This window comes from Aspergillus nidulans, chromosome VIII, assembly GCF_000011425.1.
Source record: "Aspergillus nidulans FGSC A4 chromosome VIII".
Classification (NCBI taxonomy): Eukaryota; Fungi; Ascomycota; class Eurotiomycetes; order Eurotiales; family Aspergillaceae; genus Aspergillus; species Aspergillus nidulans.
Genome location: NC_066264.1, coordinates 2245770 through 2265431, shown reverse-complemented (window position 1 = coordinate 2265431; position 19662 = coordinate 2245770). Strand labels below are relative to the sequence as shown.

General features: G+C 50.7%; 7 protein-coding genes across 7 annotated transcripts, besides 1 other annotated feature; 3 read left to right on the top strand and 4 right to left on the bottom strand.

The window, feature by feature from the left end:
* Positions 1-19662: part of a sequence feature (contig 1.13 2696..249512(-1)) that runs on past both edges of the window.
* On the top strand, positions 1302-4074 carry drs1 (putative ATP-dependent RNA helicase DRS1). Its single transcript, XM_653350.2, has 2 exons — positions 1302-3160; positions 3213-4074. Exons 1-2 carry the CDS (start codon positions 1418-1420, stop codon positions 3912-3914), a joined length of 2445 nt encoding a protein of 814 aa, XP_658442.2. The 5' UTR covers positions 1302-1417; the 3' UTR covers positions 3915-4074.
* ANIA_10126 (ketopantoate reductase family protein) lies at positions 4162-5265 on the top strand (the record flags this gene model as incomplete). The annotated part of the gene is made up of 1 exon (XM_050613294.1): positions 4162-5265. One exon carries the CDS (start codon positions 4162-4164, stop codon positions 5263-5265), a length of 1104 nt encoding a protein of 367 aa, XP_050469122.1.
* Positions 5657-5860, bottom strand: ANIA_11283 (uncharacterized protein; the record flags this gene model as incomplete). The annotated part of the gene is made up of 1 exon (XM_050613293.1): positions 5657-5860. The coding sequence occupies one exon, from the start codon at positions 5858-5860 to the stop codon at positions 5657-5659; it is 204 nt and encodes a 67-aa protein (XP_050469121.1).
* Positions 6324-7819, bottom strand: ANIA_00839 (uncharacterized protein; the record flags this gene model as incomplete). Its single annotated transcript, XM_653351.1, has 3 exons — positions 6324-7292; positions 7345-7699; positions 7800-7819. 3 exons carry the CDS (start codon positions 7817-7819, stop codon positions 6324-6326), a joined length of 1344 nt encoding a protein of 447 aa, XP_658443.1.
* Positions 8610-10924, top strand: ANIA_00840 (2-isopropylmalate synthase; the record flags this gene model as incomplete). Its single annotated transcript, XM_050613292.1, has 4 exons — positions 8610-8804; positions 8873-9017; positions 9076-10665; positions 10721-10924. The coding sequence occupies exons 1-4, from the start codon at positions 8797-8799 to the stop codon at positions 10922-10924; spliced, it is 1947 nt and encodes a 648-aa protein (XP_050469120.1). The 5' UTR covers positions 8610-8796.
* On the bottom strand, positions 11123-11947 carry ANIA_00841 (uncharacterized protein; the record flags this gene model as incomplete). The annotated part of the gene is made up of 3 exons (XM_653353.1): positions 11123-11451; positions 11581-11598; positions 11779-11947. 3 exons carry the CDS (start codon positions 11945-11947, stop codon positions 11123-11125), a joined length of 516 nt encoding a protein of 171 aa, XP_658445.1.
* On the bottom strand, positions 13366-19230 carry ANIA_00842 (putative AMP binding domain protein; the record flags this gene model as incomplete). The annotated part of the gene is made up of 6 exons (XM_653354.1): positions 13366-14248; positions 14295-14898; positions 14948-15157; positions 15210-18931; positions 19078-19100; positions 19171-19230. The coding sequence occupies 6 exons, from the start codon at positions 19228-19230 to the stop codon at positions 13366-13368; spliced, it is 5502 nt and encodes a 1833-aa protein (XP_658446.1).

Sequence of the window (19662 nt, the reverse complement as noted above, 5' to 3'; positions counted from 1 at the left end):
CTGTGGACAACTTTCGTCAAGCATTCTTTTATGGCTTTGCTCATGCTGATGGCGAAAAATCGATGTTCATCCTTGACATGCGTAAGTATGAGACCCATTTAGACCCAAATGACAAAGTATCATGGCCTCATGCGCACGAAACTGTTGCTGTTTATTGCTATAACATCAACCTTCAGGAGAGGGAGTCAGAAGAAGCAGTAGAACACCGAAAGAGGATGGAGCTTCAACTTCGGCGCGAGGCACGGCGTGAACCGCTCTGTAGTCCACGCAGCCCAGTCGCGGATACCTATCTACGACCCGTTGATGTCAACAAGGATACTCCAGAACTCAGGGAGATCTACAACTGGTATACGCAGAACTCCTTTGTTAGCCCGGGAGTCCATGTTATTGATGAGGATGAGGTTCGCCAACGGATCGAAGAGTCTCGCAGCATCAATCTCCCATACATTGTTGCTATCGACCGCCGCGCCGAAAAGATACTAGGGTACGCCCTTGCGCGGGAATTCGATCGTCATGCAGCGAGTTATTTCATCGCAGAGCTGGAGTTATATGCCAAGGATGAACACACCAATCTAGGCATTGGCCGATGTCTTCTAGACAAGCTCCTTGAGATCTGCGATCCGACGTATACCCCGAAATGCGGTTGTTCCTTCAGAACGTCGAAGGAGGAGCGTTCGGGGTATTATTCCAGTGGAACACGCAGACTTGCTCGGCTGATCTTCACTCTTTGTTACATTGATATGAAGGCTGAAGACATTTTCAAATATAAGAGGGTGAAGAAATGGCTCAAGCAGCATGGGGAATTTGAGGAACAGGGATTGCTTCAAAGTATCAGAGTGAAAAATAACTATTTGTGAGTCTCCATTACCATACCAGGATGTATCTTACTAATTAGATTAGGATAAATGTCGCGTACCTTGTGCGTACAATTGGCCATAGCCATTTGAACAAACTGGACTTCTAGGACAGCAGGTGCTCCGCATGGAAGCTTCAAAATGGAGGTATCGGAGAGGTGAAGTTTTTGGTAAGGGTTGTTACTGCATTACATGAGAAATGATTGCATCAATGACAATTGAGGAAATGTCTGGCGATCTGTTATTTGACACCAGGATCAATAATGATTATCCTCTTTGTTTTATACCCCATTCAAGCGTTGGGAAGTCGTAGCGACGAATCATATTGGTCCGGCTCGGAGACTCGGAAAAGCCCCCAAGCGGTATCTTTTTGCCGCTATAGTCTTTCCACCGCCTTACATTTGAAACTTTTTTCAATTCTGCGGTTAGATAATAACAAGAAACAACCGGGGATAGAAGGATCAAAGAGGCTTTGAATCGCGAATTCGGTTAAATTTCTGCCGTATTCAAGGTCGTGGAAAGCCAGAGAGAAGAAGCTTGGCTGCCCTAATTCCCTCATCGAAATGGCGCCTATCACGAAACAGCGCCCGTCCGCGAAAGACGACGATTTCGTCCTAACATTATCCGACGATGAGAATGACCGATTTGACGAGCCCCAGGATGAAGACGCTACTTCTATGTCCTCAAGCAAAAAGCGCAAAAGGGAGGCTGGTGAGAATGCTGCGCCGACAAACAAGAAGATGAAGCAGCAGCAACATGGAAAGCAACAAAAAGGGAAGAAGGGGAAGCAGGCGTCAATGGAGAAGGAGGCTAGATCCGATGATGAAGAGGAAGAAGAACAAGACGCGGGCGAGGACGACGGCGCGCTAGACTCAGAGTTTGAGTTTGATGTTGGGGCTGTGGTGAACCAGGTTGTGGAGTTTGATGGTTGGGGTGGAAATGGGGAAGATGGAGAGAAGAAGAACGGAAATAAGAAGGCGGTTGATATTGACGATATCATTGAGCGGAGAAGGGAAAAAAGGGAGAAAAAGGCCGAGAAGGAGAAGAAGAAGAAGCACTTGGATGAGTGTGAAGACGAGAAGGATGAGGACGAGGATGATGCCATGTCTGTTGACTTCGGGGATGATGAGCTGCTTGCTAAAGATGGGTTTGGGATGGGTGCTGATGGGGTAGATGAAGAGGAGGAGGAAGAAGAAGAAGAAGAAGAAGAAGAAGAAACTGAAGGGAATGATGAGTCTGATGACGAGGATGAAGAGGAAGGGGAGGACGATGATGACGATGCTGCATCAGACAGTGATTCTGTCGCTACACCCGTTCACCATCCCGACGATGAAGCCTCTGAGCCTGACTCAGACGCCGAGAGTGAAGTGGACGCAGAGGAAGAAGCCAAGCGCAAAGCGTTCTTTGCCCCGGAGGAAAAGACAGACGAAGACGCCGCGACGAACAGCGCAAAGCGCTCGTTTCAAGAATTTAACCTCTCCCGTCCTATTCTGCGTGGTTTGGCAGCCGTCAACTTTACAAATCCCACTCCTATCCAGCAAAAGACGATTCCTGTGGCCTTGCTCGGAAAGGATATCGTCGGTAGTGCCGTGACCGGTTCAGGAAAGACGGCCGCCTTCGTGGTGCCCATCCTCGAACGTCTGCTCTTCCGACCCCGAAAAGTGCCTACCAGCCGCGTTGCTATTCTCATGCCCACCCGTGAATTGGCTGTGCAGTGCTACAATGTCGCTACGAAACTTGCTACCTACACTGATATCACATTCTGTCAGCTTGTCGGAGGTTTCAGTCTTCGCGAGCAAGAAAACGTTCTCAAGAAGCGGCCGGACGTGATCATTGCCACTCCCGGTCGTTTCATCGACCACATGCGCAACTCCGCAAGCTTCACCGTTGATACGCTTGAGATTTTAGTCCTTGATGAAGCTGACCGTATGTTGGAAGATGGATTCGCAGACGAGTTAAATGAGATTCTCACCACTATTCCCAAATCGCGTCAGACAATGCTTTTCTCCGCGACCATGACTGATTCCGTTGACAAGCTTATCCGCGTCGGACTGAACCGTCCGGTCCGGCTGATGGTCGATACGAAGAAGAACACCGCTGTGACTCTCGTTCAGGAGTTCGTGCGTCTACGACCCGGCCGTGAGGATAAGCGACTGGGCTATCTCCTCCATCTGTGCAAGGAGGTCTACACAGGACGAGTGATTGTTTTCTTCCGCCAAAAGAAAGAAGCGCATCGGGTGCGCATTGTATTTGGACTCCTTGGGCTTAAAGCCGCAGAGCTTCACGGTAGCATGAGCCAAGAACAGGTTAGTCCTGAGGCCCCTAAAGATGTCAATAACAGCTGCTGACATGCCACAGCGAATCAAAAGCGTCGAGAGTTTCCGAGACGGAAATGTGAACTTCCTTCTTGCCACAGATCTCGCCTCTCGTGGTCTCGATATCAAAGGCGTCGAAACTGTCATCAACTACGAAGCCCCGCAAAGCCACGAAATTTACGTCCACCGTGTCGGTCGAACAGCGCGTGCCGGTCGTTCCGGTCGCGCCTGTACCATCGCAGCTGAACCAGACCGCAAGGTTGTCAAGGCAGCTGTTAAGGCTGGTAAAGCACAAGGCGCCAAGATTGTCAGCCGCGTAGTTGACCCGTCTGTCGCTGACGACTGGGCCTCCAAAGCGAAAGACATGGAGGAGGAGATTGACGCTGTGCTGGAAGAGGAGAAGCTGGAGAAGCAGCTTGCGCAGGCGGAGATGCAGGTGACGAAGGGCGAGAACCTGATTAAGCACGAGGCGGAGATCAAGTCGAGGCCAAAGCGTACGTGGTTTGAGACAGAGAGAGAGAAGCGTGTTGCGAAGAAGATCGGGGCCGCGGAGTTGAATGGTCCCAGCAAAAAGGAGAAGGTTAAGCTGAGTAATAAAGATAAGAAGCGGTTGGATGCTGCGAAGTTGAGGCAGGAGGAGGGATTGGGGAGGAAGAAGAGTAAGGCGGAGCGTGAAGATCCCAGGGCTGGCAAGGCGAAGCTGGGGAAGGGCAAAGGTAAAGGCAAAGGGAAGGGGAAGAAATAATCCATTGTATAGACTTCGTAAATAGACATGGCTGCTTGATTATACCGCCTTGTTTTGTTTCTTGTAATTAAGCTAGGGCTCTGTCTGTGCATTAAAGTGTCGGCCGCAGTCCGCCTATCTCGTGCAGCTGGGCTACTCCAACATCGACTTCATAACTACCTCCACACTGTTTCGCTTTTCCTTAATCCCGCTGATTGGCTTCCACTGCTCAGACTGTTATCTGACTAAATCACTTGGGTCACTACCAATGGACTCAACAAAGTCCAACATCCTGGTGATAGGATTTGGCGGCATCGGCACCATGACCGCATACAATCTCGAAGCAGGTGGACGCGCAACAGTGACTGGCGTCCTCCGCTCCAACTATGACCTCGTAGCCTCGCGTGGTTTCAGAATCTGGTCCTGTGACCACGGTCAAGTTGAAAGCTGGAGACCTACATCGGGTATGAACGCTGCCAGACCTGTCAGAAACAAAGCTGACATGATGATAGTCACAAAGGCCGTCCCTGACGCTCGCACAATGGCCTCACCTTTCGACTACATCGTCGTCTGCACAAAGAACATCCCAGATATACCACCCACGGTCGCCGAAGTCATAGCCCCTGCAATCACCCCGCGCCACACCTCCGTCGTGCTCGTTCAAAACGGTATCAATATCGAAAAGCCGATTATCGCTGCCTTTCCGGAGAATGTCGTGATCTCTGGTATATCCCTCATGAACTCCTCAGAGCTCCGACCTGGCGAGATCTTCCACCAGGACCATGATAACCTAATCATTGGTGCATTTCGCAACCCTAATCTGGATATTGAGACGGAATGCCGAGCTGCGAAACTCTTTACAGATCTGTACAACGCCAGCGAAAAAGCAACAGGGGAGTACAGTGCAGAGGTCCAGTTTATGCGGTGGCGCAAACTAGTCTACAATGCTTCATATAACTCTCTCTGCGCCATAACGGGGATGGACACATCCAAGCTCAGACTCACGCATACAGCTGTGACGGAGCTTCTACTTCCTGTTATGCTGGAGGTGAAGAGCGTTGCCAGGGCGGCGGGGTATCAGCTTGCGGCGGATCAGGAGGATATATCTTTGAATGGAGACCCACTGTATGGGTATTTCCGGCCTAGTATGCAGCAAGATATCGAGAAGGGGAACTTCATGGAAGTGGAGGTTATTGTTGGTGAGGCTGTGAGGGAGGGGCAAAGACTGGGAGTGCCTGTCCCGATGTTGTCGACCGTTTATTCGCTGTTGAAGGTGTTGCAATTTCGGACGAAGGTGAACAAGGGCATGGTGGAGCTGCCCCCTATGAAGGATTTTGGGGCCGGGAATATCGTGGAAGTGTCGAAGCCGTAGGCTGATATGTCACAAGAGGGTTACTGCTTGTATACCAAGGCTACTATGTAAGAAGCAAATGCTATCTATCTACTGAATCTGCTCCTATGCGAAGACCCAGTTGATGATAACTTATAACGTAGGTACGCAACAGTCGATTACGGTAAGAAAAATCGAAAAGCGATCAGTATTCAGGTGGGAAATGCTCTCTACTCCATCTGGAGCCATGAAGGCATATATTCGCAGTATCAGCATAGATTGTAGTACACAACCACCAGAAGCCTTCAACCCTCGTCTATTCTAGACAAGTATCTCCGCCCTCCACCCACATATCAACCTTCTCATCAAATGAGATCACTCAAATTATTCACATATCGTTCGACTTTCCATCATTGATCCCAAGCATTCCCTCCTACTCCAAGGCCGCTGGAAACGGATCCTCAACGGTAAAGTCCTTTTGCAGTCCACCGAGCTTACTGATACTGATGTACTTCTTCAGCAGCTTTTTCTCCATACTATCGACAAAGAGAGCTCCTTCCCAATCATCTCCAACTGTTATCCGAAAGCTCGAAAGCTCGAAAACTCCATGCAAAAAGCTCGCCAAAGGCACGCACATGGTGACGAAGGCTAGGCTTACCCTGGTGCACGGCTACCAGCCCGGAGAGAACGTCCTGACTGACGCAGCGAGATTCCGGATCCTCTTGGTCAGTCTAGGGACCTTCGGTGAGCCTCTTTCAAAGGAGAGATATGGTGCCAGGGTAACACAGCTGCCCTCATCACCACCACGATTACCACATCATACCAGAGACCGTTGAGCATTCTGAGAATCCTGCGCTCAGCAATCCCGCCTTTCACGCCATACAAACTGAAGTCTTGTAAAGGAGTGTAAGAGCGAACTCTTGGCACTTGACAAGGTTCTTCTCATTATGAAGTCTTCAAGGCCCTTTGACAAACAAATGAGCCTGAGTTGACTGCCTGGATCATGCGATATATGGCCCAAATTGCTAACTTGATGATTCAATCCACACCGTGAAACTAATCTTACATCTGGCGGATGGATTGCCGAAGCTCTCAGGCTCTTAGACAATCCCGGCAAGCCGCAGCTCCGAGACTCCAAAGCCGGTAACATCCTCCCCATCCAACACTCCCTCAAACGTTGAAAACCCCATATAGATCCCCGCACCGTCATTGCCCTTGGCAGCGAGCTCCTGATCCCCAATAACACTTTTGATATGCAGTTCTCCGCGTCCTTCAATACCAAGTCTCCATTCCTGCGGGTACGTCTTCCCAGTCCGGGGCGATGTCCAGACCGCATCCGTATCCGGCTCAAAGACATCAATTGCATGTATATGATGCCAACTCTTCCCGCGCGCACAAATATTAACGCTCCGCGATTTGAAAGGAGGATCAAGGCTCTCAACGACGTTCATCCAAAGGATCAAGTCGCTGTCGTCAACATAGAGGACAAAAAAGGTCGAGTTGCCTTTACGAAGCTCGGCGCTTCCCCAGACGCGGTCGTACCAGGTTAGAGAGGCGGCAGGGTCAAGTTCGATCTGCTCAGCATCATCGCCAAACTGTCCTGGTACGGTAATAGACCCTGATGTTTTGGTGGCAGGGAAAACCCAGTTGTACATCGTGTCGTTGACGTATCGATACGTCCCTGTACCGTAATAATAGGCCGCCCGGGATGTAGCATGGAGGATAAGGTCAAATGACGCCCCTGGCACATCGCTAGAGAGCTTCATTGCTAGGTTATCAGGGGGTATCCCGGAGAGTTCATAGTCTTGAGTGGTGAAATTGAAGCTTTCCAGATTCGCGTTGGTGAAAGTAGCCGGATCAAAAAATGCGTGGCGTTGAAACGTCTGCAGATCGAGCAGGGAGGCTCCGTATGCTGAGACAGATTCGGAGGCGAGAAGGCCCGACGCAAGGAAATACTGCGAACCGTCGGTAGCTGTGAGAAAAGAAGTTATCCAGAAGCCAGAGATGGGGGCTTCTGCATAGGACAGCGTTTGAGAAGTGGCGACGTCAAAAACCACAGGGATTCGATGCTGCATAGGTCAAGGTGAGTATATTGTGTCTAGGTAAATGGTATAAACGTACGTCTATGAGCGTTTCGGTATTGTCGGGCGTGAAGAGGTAGGCTAAAGAGCGAGTGAAGAGCAAGAGCAAGCACGGGAGATACATGGCCGGATCGGTCACGAGCAAGACGACTAGAGATTCAGGAATAGAGCAAAAGAAGAAGAATGGGGAGGAAACACCCTCTTGGGTGCTGAGGATTCCACATATGTGGGATGGAACAACCAGCGTTAAAGACCGGTCGTCGAAGGAGTCGGCCTTGGGGATACACAGCAGGGTAGCAGGCGAATGATAACCCCATTCCTCCTGGTTGCCAGTGAGAATAACACTTGTCGGTGGTACAACTGCTCGGGTACCACTGAATGCAGGGGTTTCGGGACTGCAGATAACCGTCGGGCTTATTTATGCTATTTTGCTACAGGATAAATTGCGAATATCCAGGCGTTGGATTAGCCCTAACCTTGAACCCTGTACCATACCTTAACGCAGCCCAAGACATTTCCACCTTCCACTAAGTTGAATACATGATCTTCTCTTCAGGACTGGATGATACAGTCTTGGACTATGCGACTCGATGTAGGGTATTGTTTTTAAACCTGCGTAGACCCGATGATCAGCCGATATCAGACCGCGTTTGCCCAAGAGCACTGAAAGATCGTCCTTGAGGTCTCTTCGGGGTTGGTAATAATCATGCATGAACAGACTTGCAGGTTGGAAGGGATAACAGATGGAATCTTTATTTAACTATTTATTTATATTATTTTATTAATTTTATTTTATTTTTCTAAGAACATGCGATTCTGGTATTACATTTGGACATCCCTAGTCGGGTTATTCATCATGCTGAGCCTGCCCTACTGCGTTCAAAGTTTTGAATGGTGGCGTTTTATTGTGGCTGACAATAGCCACTTCACGTGATCCACGTGATTTGTCGGTTATCTGCGGCATTTTGCGGTCGCTTTGGCTCCGTTATCGGCCCCGACCAAGATGGCTGAACAGTGAGCGACTCACAGTAGAGCGCAGCGAGCCCTAGATGAGGAAGACGACGGCAAATCCTGCAGAGAGACTATACAGAATATATCACTAATAGAGGGCGAGGTATCAATGAGCCTAAATTGACACCCGTGGCTCTTTTTTGACCACTGAGGCAATGTAAACTTGTACATAGTTACTACTATGGCTCGCAGAGTATGGTCAGTCTATTGCCCCACTGGGTGATTCATGGAGCCAAAAGAGTCCCCCGCCATCGGTGATCAGTCCCTCTGCAAAATTGTTTCGATAATTATTACAATTGACGAGTGACTCACAACTCTTTTAAATCATATCTCAATTGCTGGCCTTAACTAGTTCAACTAGTCCTCCTCTCAGCCCATCTCATCACTCCAGGCCTTTCTTCTCCCATCCCTCTGTACAGCCTTTCTTCTCTGTTCATTCCCCGCTGCGGTATCCCCCACCGACCGGGTTCACAACCACGCCATGCCTATGTATGTATCCCATCGCTGGACTGCGTCGTCCATCTATCGAGCCATCAGGAGCAGCTAACCCAGAAAAGGCTCAAAGATCCCTCTAAGAAATACAGGCCATTCAAGCCTCTGAGCCTGCCGGACCGCCAATGGCCCAATAAGGTTATCGACAAACCTCCGCGGTGGCTGGCCACTGATCTGCGAGATGGTAACCAAAGTCTGCCTGACCCTATGGTATGTTCTTCGCAGGTATCTGCACGTTTTGCGATACTGACATATTGACATCCGGCAGGATGGCGAACAAAAACTCCGCTTCTTCAAGATGCTTGTCGAGATTGGCTACAAGGAAATCGAAGTGTCGTTCCCGTCTGCCTCCCAGATCGACTTTGACTTCACCCGCAGCCTCGTTGAGACACCCGGTCTGACTCCCGACGACGTTTGGCTCCAAGTGCTCTCTCCTTGCCGTGAGGACCTGATCCGCCGCACAGTAGACTCCCTCAAGGGGGCGAAGAAGGCGATTCTGCACATCTACCTGGCGACGAGTCCGTGCTTCCGACGGATCGTGTTCAACATGGACAAGCAGCAGAGTCTGGAGATGGCTGTCCGCTGCACAAAGTACGCCCGCTCCATCACGAAAGACGATCCTTCCACAGCAGGCACCGAATGGCAGCTTGAGTTCTCCCCCGAGACCTTCTCAGATACCGAGCCTGAATTCGCCGCGGAGGTCTGCGAGGCCGTCAAGGCCGCGTGGGAGCCCACTGCAGAGCGCCCTATCATTTTCAACCTTCCCGCCACAGTCGAGATGACCACGCCTAATGTTTTCGCCGATCAGATTGAATACTTCTGCCGCAATGTCTCGGAGCGGGAAAAGTACGTCGTATCTGTCCATCCCCACAATGACCGAGGCTGCGCCATTGCCGCCGCCGAATTGGCCCAGATGGCTGGTGCCCAGCGAGTTGAAGGTACCCTGTTTGGCAACGGTGAGCGGACGGGTAACGTCGATCTCGTCACTCTCGCCCTGAACCTTTACACGCAAGGTATCTCGCCCAAGGTCGACTTTTCAGACATCAATGCCGTTATAAAGGTTGTGGAAGAGAGCAACAAGATCCCCGTCAACGAGCGATGGCCGTATGGTGGTCAGCTGGTCGTCTGCGCGTTTAGCGGTAGTCACCAAGATGCCATCAAGAAGGGATTCAAGCTCCGCGAAGACGCCGGCGCATCCGACGACATCAGGTGGGAAATTCCCTACCTTCCTCTGGATCCTCAGGATATCGGACGAACCTACGAGGCGGTTATCCGCGTCAACTCACAGAGCGGCAAGGGTGGTGCTGCCTGGGTCATTCTGCGCACTCTGGAGCTGGATCTCCCGCGCGCACTCCAGGTCGAGTTCAGCAAGATTGTGCAAAAGCGTACGGAAGAAGCCAACCGCGAGCTGCGGCCCGCCGAGATTGTCGCCCTCTTCGAGGACGCGTACCACCTCAAGACCAACCCCCGTTTCAATCTGGTCGACTACAACATCACCACAGACCGCTCGCAGTCTCCCGCTCCTCCAGAGCCCGGCAAGGCGCTCAACACAAAGAACCTCAAGCGTCGCTTCACTGGTATCATTGAGATTGATGGCCTTCAACACGCGATCACCGGCGTCGGAAACGGTGCCCTTTCCTCCCTCGCCAATGCCCTCGCAACCCTGGGTATCGATCTCGATGTCATCGACTACAAGGAGCACTCTATCGGTCAGGGGGCCGGTAAGGGTCGTGATGTCAAGGCTGCGACATACATTCACTGCAGTGCTGCTGGTAGCCAGCAGAAAGTATGGGGTGTCGGTATCCACCAGGATGTTGTCCAAGCCAGTTTGATTGCCCTTCTGAGCGCTGCAAGCTCTGTAAGTTTAGCATTTTTCATGCCACTCACAACCGACTCACCGCGTCTTCATTTAGTTCCTCACAAGCCGAGCTGGTTCCCCTGCTCCCTTCCGCCCTATCCGATCCAACACACTTACCGACGAAGATCTCCAAGCGCTGGAGCAGCTCGCCAGCTCTAATGGCGCCGGGGTGACCGTGGCCAACGTCTCCGAGGGCCAGTCCGACTCCAAACCCACAGTCGACCTGGAAGCCTTAACGAAAAAGGCGGCCAGTCAGTAATGATTTAACTGATCTGTTTATGTCTGTCTTAATTGCTTGGGGTAGCGTTGCAGTAATACAAAAGTATATCGCTCACACTATACCGATACATACGATCTGAATTGCATCCTTCTTCTTGCTGGAACAATCGACCTGTCCCCGACTAGACTCACTGCTCACCCGCCAATATAATTTCACCACCCTCTATAAACCATCTACCTAGACCCCACAGCACCACTGAATCGCGTAGCCAGGTTGCACATAGCACACCTCTCTAGCCGGCACGCAGTTGCCAAATTCTCCATCCGCCGTAACAACACTCACAACCGCACTCTCATTCTCGTCCACGCAAGTAACTTCCGATCCTTGGTTATAGGCCCCGCAGACCTCGCCATTTCCGACACGGGAGTCGATTATTCCGCAGGTGCTATTAACGATGAGAGAAAATGTCTCCGTTGCTGTGCCCGGGGCAATGCCCACGCCGACGGAGTCGGGGTTGCAGATATTCTGGGCTGCGGTCGATGCAGCGAGGAGGACGGCTGTTGTTACTTTGAACATGGAAAGTCGCATTTTTAGTTCAGTATTGAGTTTGAATTTCAATAGTGGAAAAGTGACTATTAGCAAATGTCCTTGAAGCCGAGGATGATGAAGGGGATGAACATGAGAATTCCACCTACCTTCCTCCGTATCTGGGTCTATATATATATGGCCGATTCTTCACCTGAGGTCTTCAAGTCGTATTTTGGGCAGCTCTGAAAAATCTCGTACTGAAGAGGCAAACTCGTATTCCTTGTTGCACAGGTCATCTGTAGGCGCCGAGTCCTCGTATTCTTCAGGCGGCCGGTTGGACATAATTCCTTGAGGTCTCGCCTTACGGATCGACACCAGAGTCTTAGGAGGTGATTTGACTGGGGTGAGACAATGCAGAACCTTGAGTTCCCCAGCGTTGCTGCTGGTTTGTTCGGTTTCAATGCTTGATGCACGTGGTGCGTCGTGGTTGACTTTCTGTCCCTTTCTCCATTCCATCTGCCCATCCTCCACCATCACGGCTTGTCTACAAGCCTCGGGGACATAGTCCTGTCTTCAATATATCATCAGTGATTCATCGTCGTCCTGAGCCCCTCCAGATACCAATCTCGCCACCGTTCTGCACGAGACCGGCTTTACTGTCGGTCAGATGGAGTATACACCAATTTCCACTTAAGTCTGTTCGAACAGTTGCCGCGGAGAAGAAATACCGAGGGCTCGAGTCCCGTTTGCAGTCAGAATAGGGGATTGGAGTAGACTTGGAGACTTACACGCAATATGGGACTGCGAAATGGGATCATGAATTTACTACCCTGAGTTGGCTCAAGTCGACTCGAGCCAACTCAAGTCGAAAAGATCATTCAGGTCCAGCAGGGGATGATTGGGGATGATTGGGGATTGTGTCCCAATACCAATCGAGGTTGTGCCTCAGAGCTGGGAGCTTACGAGGTCCATCTACGCGACATGTGCCATACTCTAGTCTTACTGCGCCCAAAATAGAGGCTAGTACAGCAAGACAGGATGATCGTCCGAAGCTGGTCGCTCTGCTGTGGCAGACAAGCATGGCGAGCACCTTCAAGTCCGGTTCACGAACGGAACACCCTCCGCTCGCTCCGCCATGAATGAACACCCCTACAGTAAGCCAAATAAACGGCTTGAGATAAGCACTATAAGTAACCATACTCGGTAGAGCAAACAGAAGGGTCTAGGCCCCATCGCGCTGCCTTTTTTCGTGGTCAGATTGGTAAGGTGGAATAGGCCCCTAATGACATAGAAAGGAGCGATGGACACCGTTCCTACACATTACCACGTATTGGGTTTCATTTCAACCACAATCCAAGTGTTCCTTTTCTCTTGCCCAGTTGTTGCTTCTTTTCCCTAACGCTCGCTTGATTTGATAAATATGGGGGTGCATTTGGTTAAGATCAAGTCGCCAGCTGAGCGGAGAAGTGCCCGGGAAATCAAGTAAGAAGCTTCGAACTATACCACAGGATGTGGATAGGGTAATGTTTGTTACCTTAGGTGCTTTCTTGGAGGATAAATACTTAATTGCACAATTCTACAGGATGTTCGTCTTCTCGCATAGTTGTCACGTCTGAATAGGGCTGAAGGATTGCCATATATATATATATCGAAAATACACTAGCGCTGTGGTGCTATACGGACACTGGTCGAATAATGATTATTATGATGGACGATAAATCCTTGCTACTAGTGCATGAAGCGCAATGGTATATAGACATGTATTTTGAGGGGTATGTATGTACAGAACAGGGAAAAGCAACGAAGATCCATTTTAAATCGGACAATTGGGCTAATGCATGGGGGCGTAAGGTAAGGGGGTTCGTCCATCAGGCTATGCAATTGAATGACACGAAAAGAATGGAAATAAAGGAAAATAGAAGCCAAACATTCCCAAACCGCTTATCTAACAGTTACAGGAAGTCCCTGCGGGCCCCTTGGCCGCGGCTATCATCTGCGTCGTACGCAGACTGATATATTAGTGCTTCCTGTGGCCAGTCTCCGTGTTCGTCAGACGTGCCACTGGGCTGGTATGAATCACTTCGCCGGGGGAAGTCAATGACCGGGGCGCCGGTGTTTGGGTTCAGGGAGTATCCTGGGCTGGGGCGGTAGGGGAGAGTCTCTGCGGGGAGAGCCGACTGCGATGGAGCTGTGGTTGATTGACCAAAGTCTCCAAAGTCGAAACTGAAATCACGCCTGTGCCCCCCCGTTGCCTCATTGCTCGGTGCATGCGCCGAGAATTGGTTGCCATCACTGGTAGGAGGGGTTCCTGGTTCAGCTGATGGCTGAGGCTGAGGCGGAACCGGAGCTAGGGGTTCTGCAATCTGCGGCACTTCGGGGATGGTCGCCGCGGAGCTGTTCACCAGCGTTGGTGACGGCTCTGCTGGGTTTTCCAACAAAGGCGGAGCGGCAGGCATAGCCGGAGAGCGAGGCACAGGCTCCTCGGGCACAATCGTAGATCTCCGAGCGCTGTGGCCCATGATGCTGCCGGCCTTGGAACTCTTGCTCATACGGTGCTGGGGAATTCCGAAGTTGCTGTCTTCTGTCTCGCGGATGCTAAATTGTGCAATCGTCCGCAGTTTCCTCGTCACCCACGATGCCAGCACCTTCCCACGCTGCTTCTCGCCTAGTCGAGAGCGGGGAAAGTCTCCGTACGAGACGAACGCTACAATGTCAGCGACAACCTGATGTTCGTTGAGGATAGCGTTCACAATGACCGGAACCAGAGATGCTAGATAAGCCTTTCTCGTCACTTCGACAACAACCACTATCATTCCGCCAGCTTGGAAAACAGCACTGTAAATGTCAGACGAAAGTCTTATAGGAGGGCAGTGTTACTCACCATCCACCATTCACGATATTACGGTGGCATTTTTCTACAGAGTTTTCAATGTCCATAGGGAAGTGGTTCAACCCGTTGACCTCGAAAGTCTCTCCAATGCCTCCAAGTACGAACAGCACTTGCATCTCGACCGGCTGGCCTCCAGGTCCAATAGGCCTTGTAACAGTGTGAAGGAAGCCCAGATCGCCAGTGCGCACGAAAGACACATTAGGATCTCCATCCTCGATTCGGCCATCAAAACGCTCTAGATCGAAATCTTGCTTCGAACCATAGAATGATTTGGCACACGCATCTGACTGAATCCAGATCTCTCCGTATTCTCCGACTTGAGAGAGGGTGCAAGTTTCCGGGTTGACTATTGCAATCTGTGTGTTTACTGGCACCATGCCTGAGTCCTGCAACGCGAGTGCCGTTGGGTCTGTATCAGGGTCCACTGGCACCACGAGCCCACGGCGCAAAGCACGGAGATCCAACCACAGCTCCACAGGCTCAATACACATGTATGACCTAGTGACAATCATGGGGTTGAGGACATGCGAATAAACTATGTTGATTGCCGTCCGGTCCAAGTTAGCACCGGCAAAGTGCAGGCGTACTTTTTGGTCTGCGAGAATATTAGCACTCTGCGAAGGATCATGGTTCGGTTGCCCTACAGATGTCCACGCGGGGTCGTCCTTCAGCAGATATCATTAAGTTCTTCAGCTCTTGAAGCTGGAAACCTTTCCCGGGCATCGCACTGATAGCATAGTCCAACATTTGGCTGGTGGCGTATGTATCTTTAATCTTGTACCTGGAGAGAGCAAGGAATAACGTCATTGGATTTTGGGCAAAATCAACAGGCGAAACCAGATACGTCGGAGCTCCTAAGGTCAAGTTAGCCTCCTTGGGCCTGATATTCTGGAATAGAGCACTTACCAACATAGATGCCCATCAAGCAGGTATGAAGAAAGCCAAGACCCAGAGTGCTTCGCACACTGCCTAGAACAGGTCGAGAACTGGTCATCTGGCACGTCTCTTTCTGCACCTTGCACATGCCCAATATTGTATCATGTCCAATTGAGACAGAGATCCTACGTTGGTCTGGGGTCCAGTATGTCCAGACCATAGCTGGTTGGTTTCCCTGCAGCCACGTCTCTTTCATTGTAAGTCCAAGTTCCTTACACCCGTGTGACTGCTTTGACGGTTTGGTGGTATTGTAGATGGCCGGCACTCCGATTCTGAGCACCTGCGCAGACTGCTTGATATGCTGCGAGACAAGTTTCTGTCGCATCACATGGTCAACATCGTTATTAACGATGATCGCCTTTACGTTGAAATCACTAATGACGTGGAGGAATGCAGGGGCATCCTCCGAAAGCCGGTTCTGATCAATAGGCGCAAGAGGAATTACCACCACGCCCAAACAGAAGCAGGCATGGACGGCATAGACATAGTCTTCCGAATGCGTGTACATCAGAATCACATGGTCGCCTGGACGGAGTTTGACTTTGTTCCGCAGATAGATTGCGACGGCAGCAACCTTGAGGTCAAACTTCTTCCACGTTATGCCCTTTCCTTCCTTCCCACGGCCGTCAATGGAACAGTATGATAGCTCCTCTGCTTGTCGGGATACCCGCCATTGCAGTAGATCGACAATAGAGGTGAAGTTATTGAGAGGCGTGGAGGTGCGATCGTCCATAACGACATCACGGTAGTCCACTCCGGAGTATTGTTTTTCTGGCACCTCCAACATTGCTTGCCTAGTTTCTAAGGCTAGAGGTGACCAGATACCCCCAACCGGATCAACACCAATGGGAAGGTTCATTACGGAGCGTTCAACGCCGAATTTGACATGAACACAGGGTAGGGTCCCGGCGTCAAATTCCTTACGGCATAGCATGTTGCCGATTTCCTGTCTTCCATTTTTAGTAACACGCGGGAGTGTGTTCGGCGCTGTAAGCATCACGCAGTAGATCCTCAGATGGTGCTCCTGGTACAAAACCTCCATACATCTTTCCGCGAGAGATTCAAGAAGTGCTGAGTCCAGCTGCCGTGGAGGACCCCCTGAGGTCGTCGGCGCCGTCGACGCTGCGTACGACTCTAGTACGACAATCGGAAGATGTTCTTCGTTGACAAACACGTCAAAAGCCGTACAGTCATGTATCTTGGGGATGTTTTTTAAAGTGCTGACCACTAGATGTTGAACGAAGAAGTAGCGATGTTCTGCGGCCGGCTGTCCATGTTCAACCCATTCGACCTTTTGGCGGATTCGATCCTCATAGAGACCTAGCACGAAAATCTTGCCCTCAATTACGCAACCGAGAAGGCCAGTTCTGAGGAATTCCGGCTCAACCAGAATAGGGGTGGGATTGGCCTCCTCAAACTTATAGGGCCGCGCGTGGAAAATAGCTTCGGTATGTTTGGGTAGCGCCCAGAATCCACCGGAAAGAGAGGGAGAATCGATCCAGATTTCGCCGATAACATTGGGTGTACACAACAAATTAGTTTCCGGGTCGACAATTGCTAATGTTGCATCTGGTATAGGATATCCAAATGCCCCAACTCGGACAGCATTCGGCATAGTGCCTGCATATTTTCTGGCATCCTCGCCCATGGCTAGCACCACTACCTCATTGTTCTTCAAAGCTTCTTTGTCGAGTAACGCTTCTCCAAGCTCGACCTTTCCTGTCTGTTCAGAAGGAGCTGGAGCCGATGAACCGCCGCCTAACAGACTGCTTCCAAATCCACTATTTTCGGCCTTGTCAGAGTTTGTTGCTTCCTTCTTAACCTCCTGGTCCTCAATCGGGTCCATCTCGTGTGTCAAAGGACAGCCCATCCGCTCTTCGCCTCCTAACCAATCCCTTACGCTGATCACCATCCCACCATGTTCTGGCAAGCATAGCATTGGCGCGACAATCTCACGGGCCCTTGGATTTCTCATAGGTCGAAGCCACCTGTCTGCAAGTACCTCATGAAATTCGGCGTCCACGGTGAGTGTATCAATCAGACAGAGTTTGACGCTAGCAAAGTTGGGTTCCGAATTCTTCTTGAAGTGCCGTGTAGCCATGGGATCTTGCTGATAGTTGTAGGCGGTAATCTTCAACCCAGGGTAATCTGCAGCCATGATTGTGGCTCTGTATTTGGTGACAAGGTGGGCGTAAAGACCTGGCGTTTCAACCGCTCGATCTTCCAGCCAAACAGTTGTATGGCCACCGTATGCTGTAAGGAGCACACCCAAAATCATACCAATTCCCTGTCTAGGGTCTAGATAGCTAATAATGGTTTCTCCGCGCGATGGTTGTTTGGAAGACGACGGTACAGTTGCGAATATCGCGCTCAGACAAGCCATCTGATGCATGATTGTTCGGTGGCTCATGACTACACCGCGCAGGTCTCCTGTTGGGGCGCGCGAGAACTCAATATAGGCCAGGTCTGGGACAATAAGCGGTGGCGTGTCGTCTTTCTTCTTTGGATGCCAACTGCCGAATTCGTTCGTTTTCCACCATTCAACGCCTCTGGGCCAGTTGAGCTTTTGTGTAGTGATGTCCCTCTGGAAGCTTTTGAGGTTGTTTTCTGTTGTCAATGCAAGATGTGCTTGAGTCGATGTAAGGACAAGGTTTAGACTCTGATAATCATTTAGGCTGTTTATAGGCACAGCAACAACTCCGGCGATAAAACAACCTAATAGCGCGACAGCGAACTCTATGATCTCGGAATCTCGGTAGATCAGGGCAACGCGGTCTCCACGGTAAAGATTGCTCTTATCACGGATGACCTGCGCGACCTTTTCCGCACGGCTTGCGAGCTTCTCCCACGTTATAGATGCAATCTCCTTGCCTTTCTGATCTAGGACCCAGTATGCTGGCTGTTTACCGCAAGTCCGGGCACGGTGCCTGAGAACTGTGGGAATATTGTCAAAGTTCGACATTGGCGTACTTTTATCATGCGGGTCATGCACAGCAAACGGAATATCGCGAGGCTCGAGGGGTAATAGATGATCGACAATAGCTCCTTGCGGAAGTTCTGAGGCAGGTATTAATGGCGGTGCCATATTTGCGGTTGGAGAAAATGCATCGGACTGAGAGTATCGATGAAAACCACCACCGTAACTATCTCTAAGTTCCTCCTGCTGCTGCCCGGCAAAGTCCTCGAAGTACCCTTGTTGTGATTCCAACATTGTTGACTGTCGTGACACTTCAGGAGGAGGTATATCGTAGGCTCCGGCCGATTCATCAAAATGGTCGTTGGGGTCAGGAGGATTGAAAGCATAATTCTGGCTTAGGAGGGTAGCTGCCCTCGAGTCTTGCTGTACGGGAGGCGCAGGTTTTGGAAGGAAAAGAGAATCATAAGACGACGCAGAAGGCATTCGACCATGGTGAGACATCATCGCGCCGTCTCCGTTATAAGGCGATAATCCATCATTGCTAGTATGCTGCTCGTAACCGAAGCTTCCGTTACTAGGCGATCCATGTCCGCCGGTGAAAGAATGAGCTGGTCCGCCCGAATCAGCAGTAGGCGGCCGTATACTGAGAAGTGCTGGTGGTGATCTGACCGAACTGGTCATCGACTGGGCAGGTTCGGCGGCGCTCGCCGCATTGAAGTCCAAAGCTTTCGAGCCAAGGTACTGCGAGAGAAGGAGTGTTCGGCGTTTCTGATATCTATGGTGGGTTAGCCTACAATATCGACTGTTCCCATGCACAATTTGGATCGAGATAAGATGATGCTTCCTCGTAGAGCGAAGAGGATTTTGGTGTTATCCATTCCTCCCAGGCATTCTCTCACAACTCAGCGCAAGGTAGCTTACCCCTTCTCTGTAATGTCGCCCTCCTAATAACGGGTGTTAATTCTGACAGTACGAATATGAAAAGGCAAAAATACATCCAGAGATTAAGCATACCTCAAATTCCCTATCCAGTTCCCGCAGAGCGGACTGGAGTTCGGGATGTTCCTCCGCCATCTTGATGTTGCGGAGTGACGAGGGGCTGTCGGTTCTAGCAGGAGTAAACGCGAGGATGCGGTACCCTCATTGCAGGTCTGTTGAGCGAGTTTTCGCAGATGCCAAAGATGAAGAAGCACACTTCTCCAATCTGCGTAGGCTTGCGAACCTGAGAAACAAGTCAGTCGGATAAGTCGCACGACTTGTCTCTCCGCGCCTAAAGCCACAGCATCACCTGGCCGGTGGCTTACCTAGCGGAGCACGGACCAATAACAGGGAACCTCGGAATAAACACCGCCACAAACTCCGAGACATATTTGAGACATGGTGACACGCTTCTATCAGTGCTACTTTGTATAACATGGTTGTCTACCATACTGCTTAATGAAGGATAAATATGCAAGTGAGGTAGGGATTGCATAATCTGAGCACGAAACTAATAGTATAGTCGAG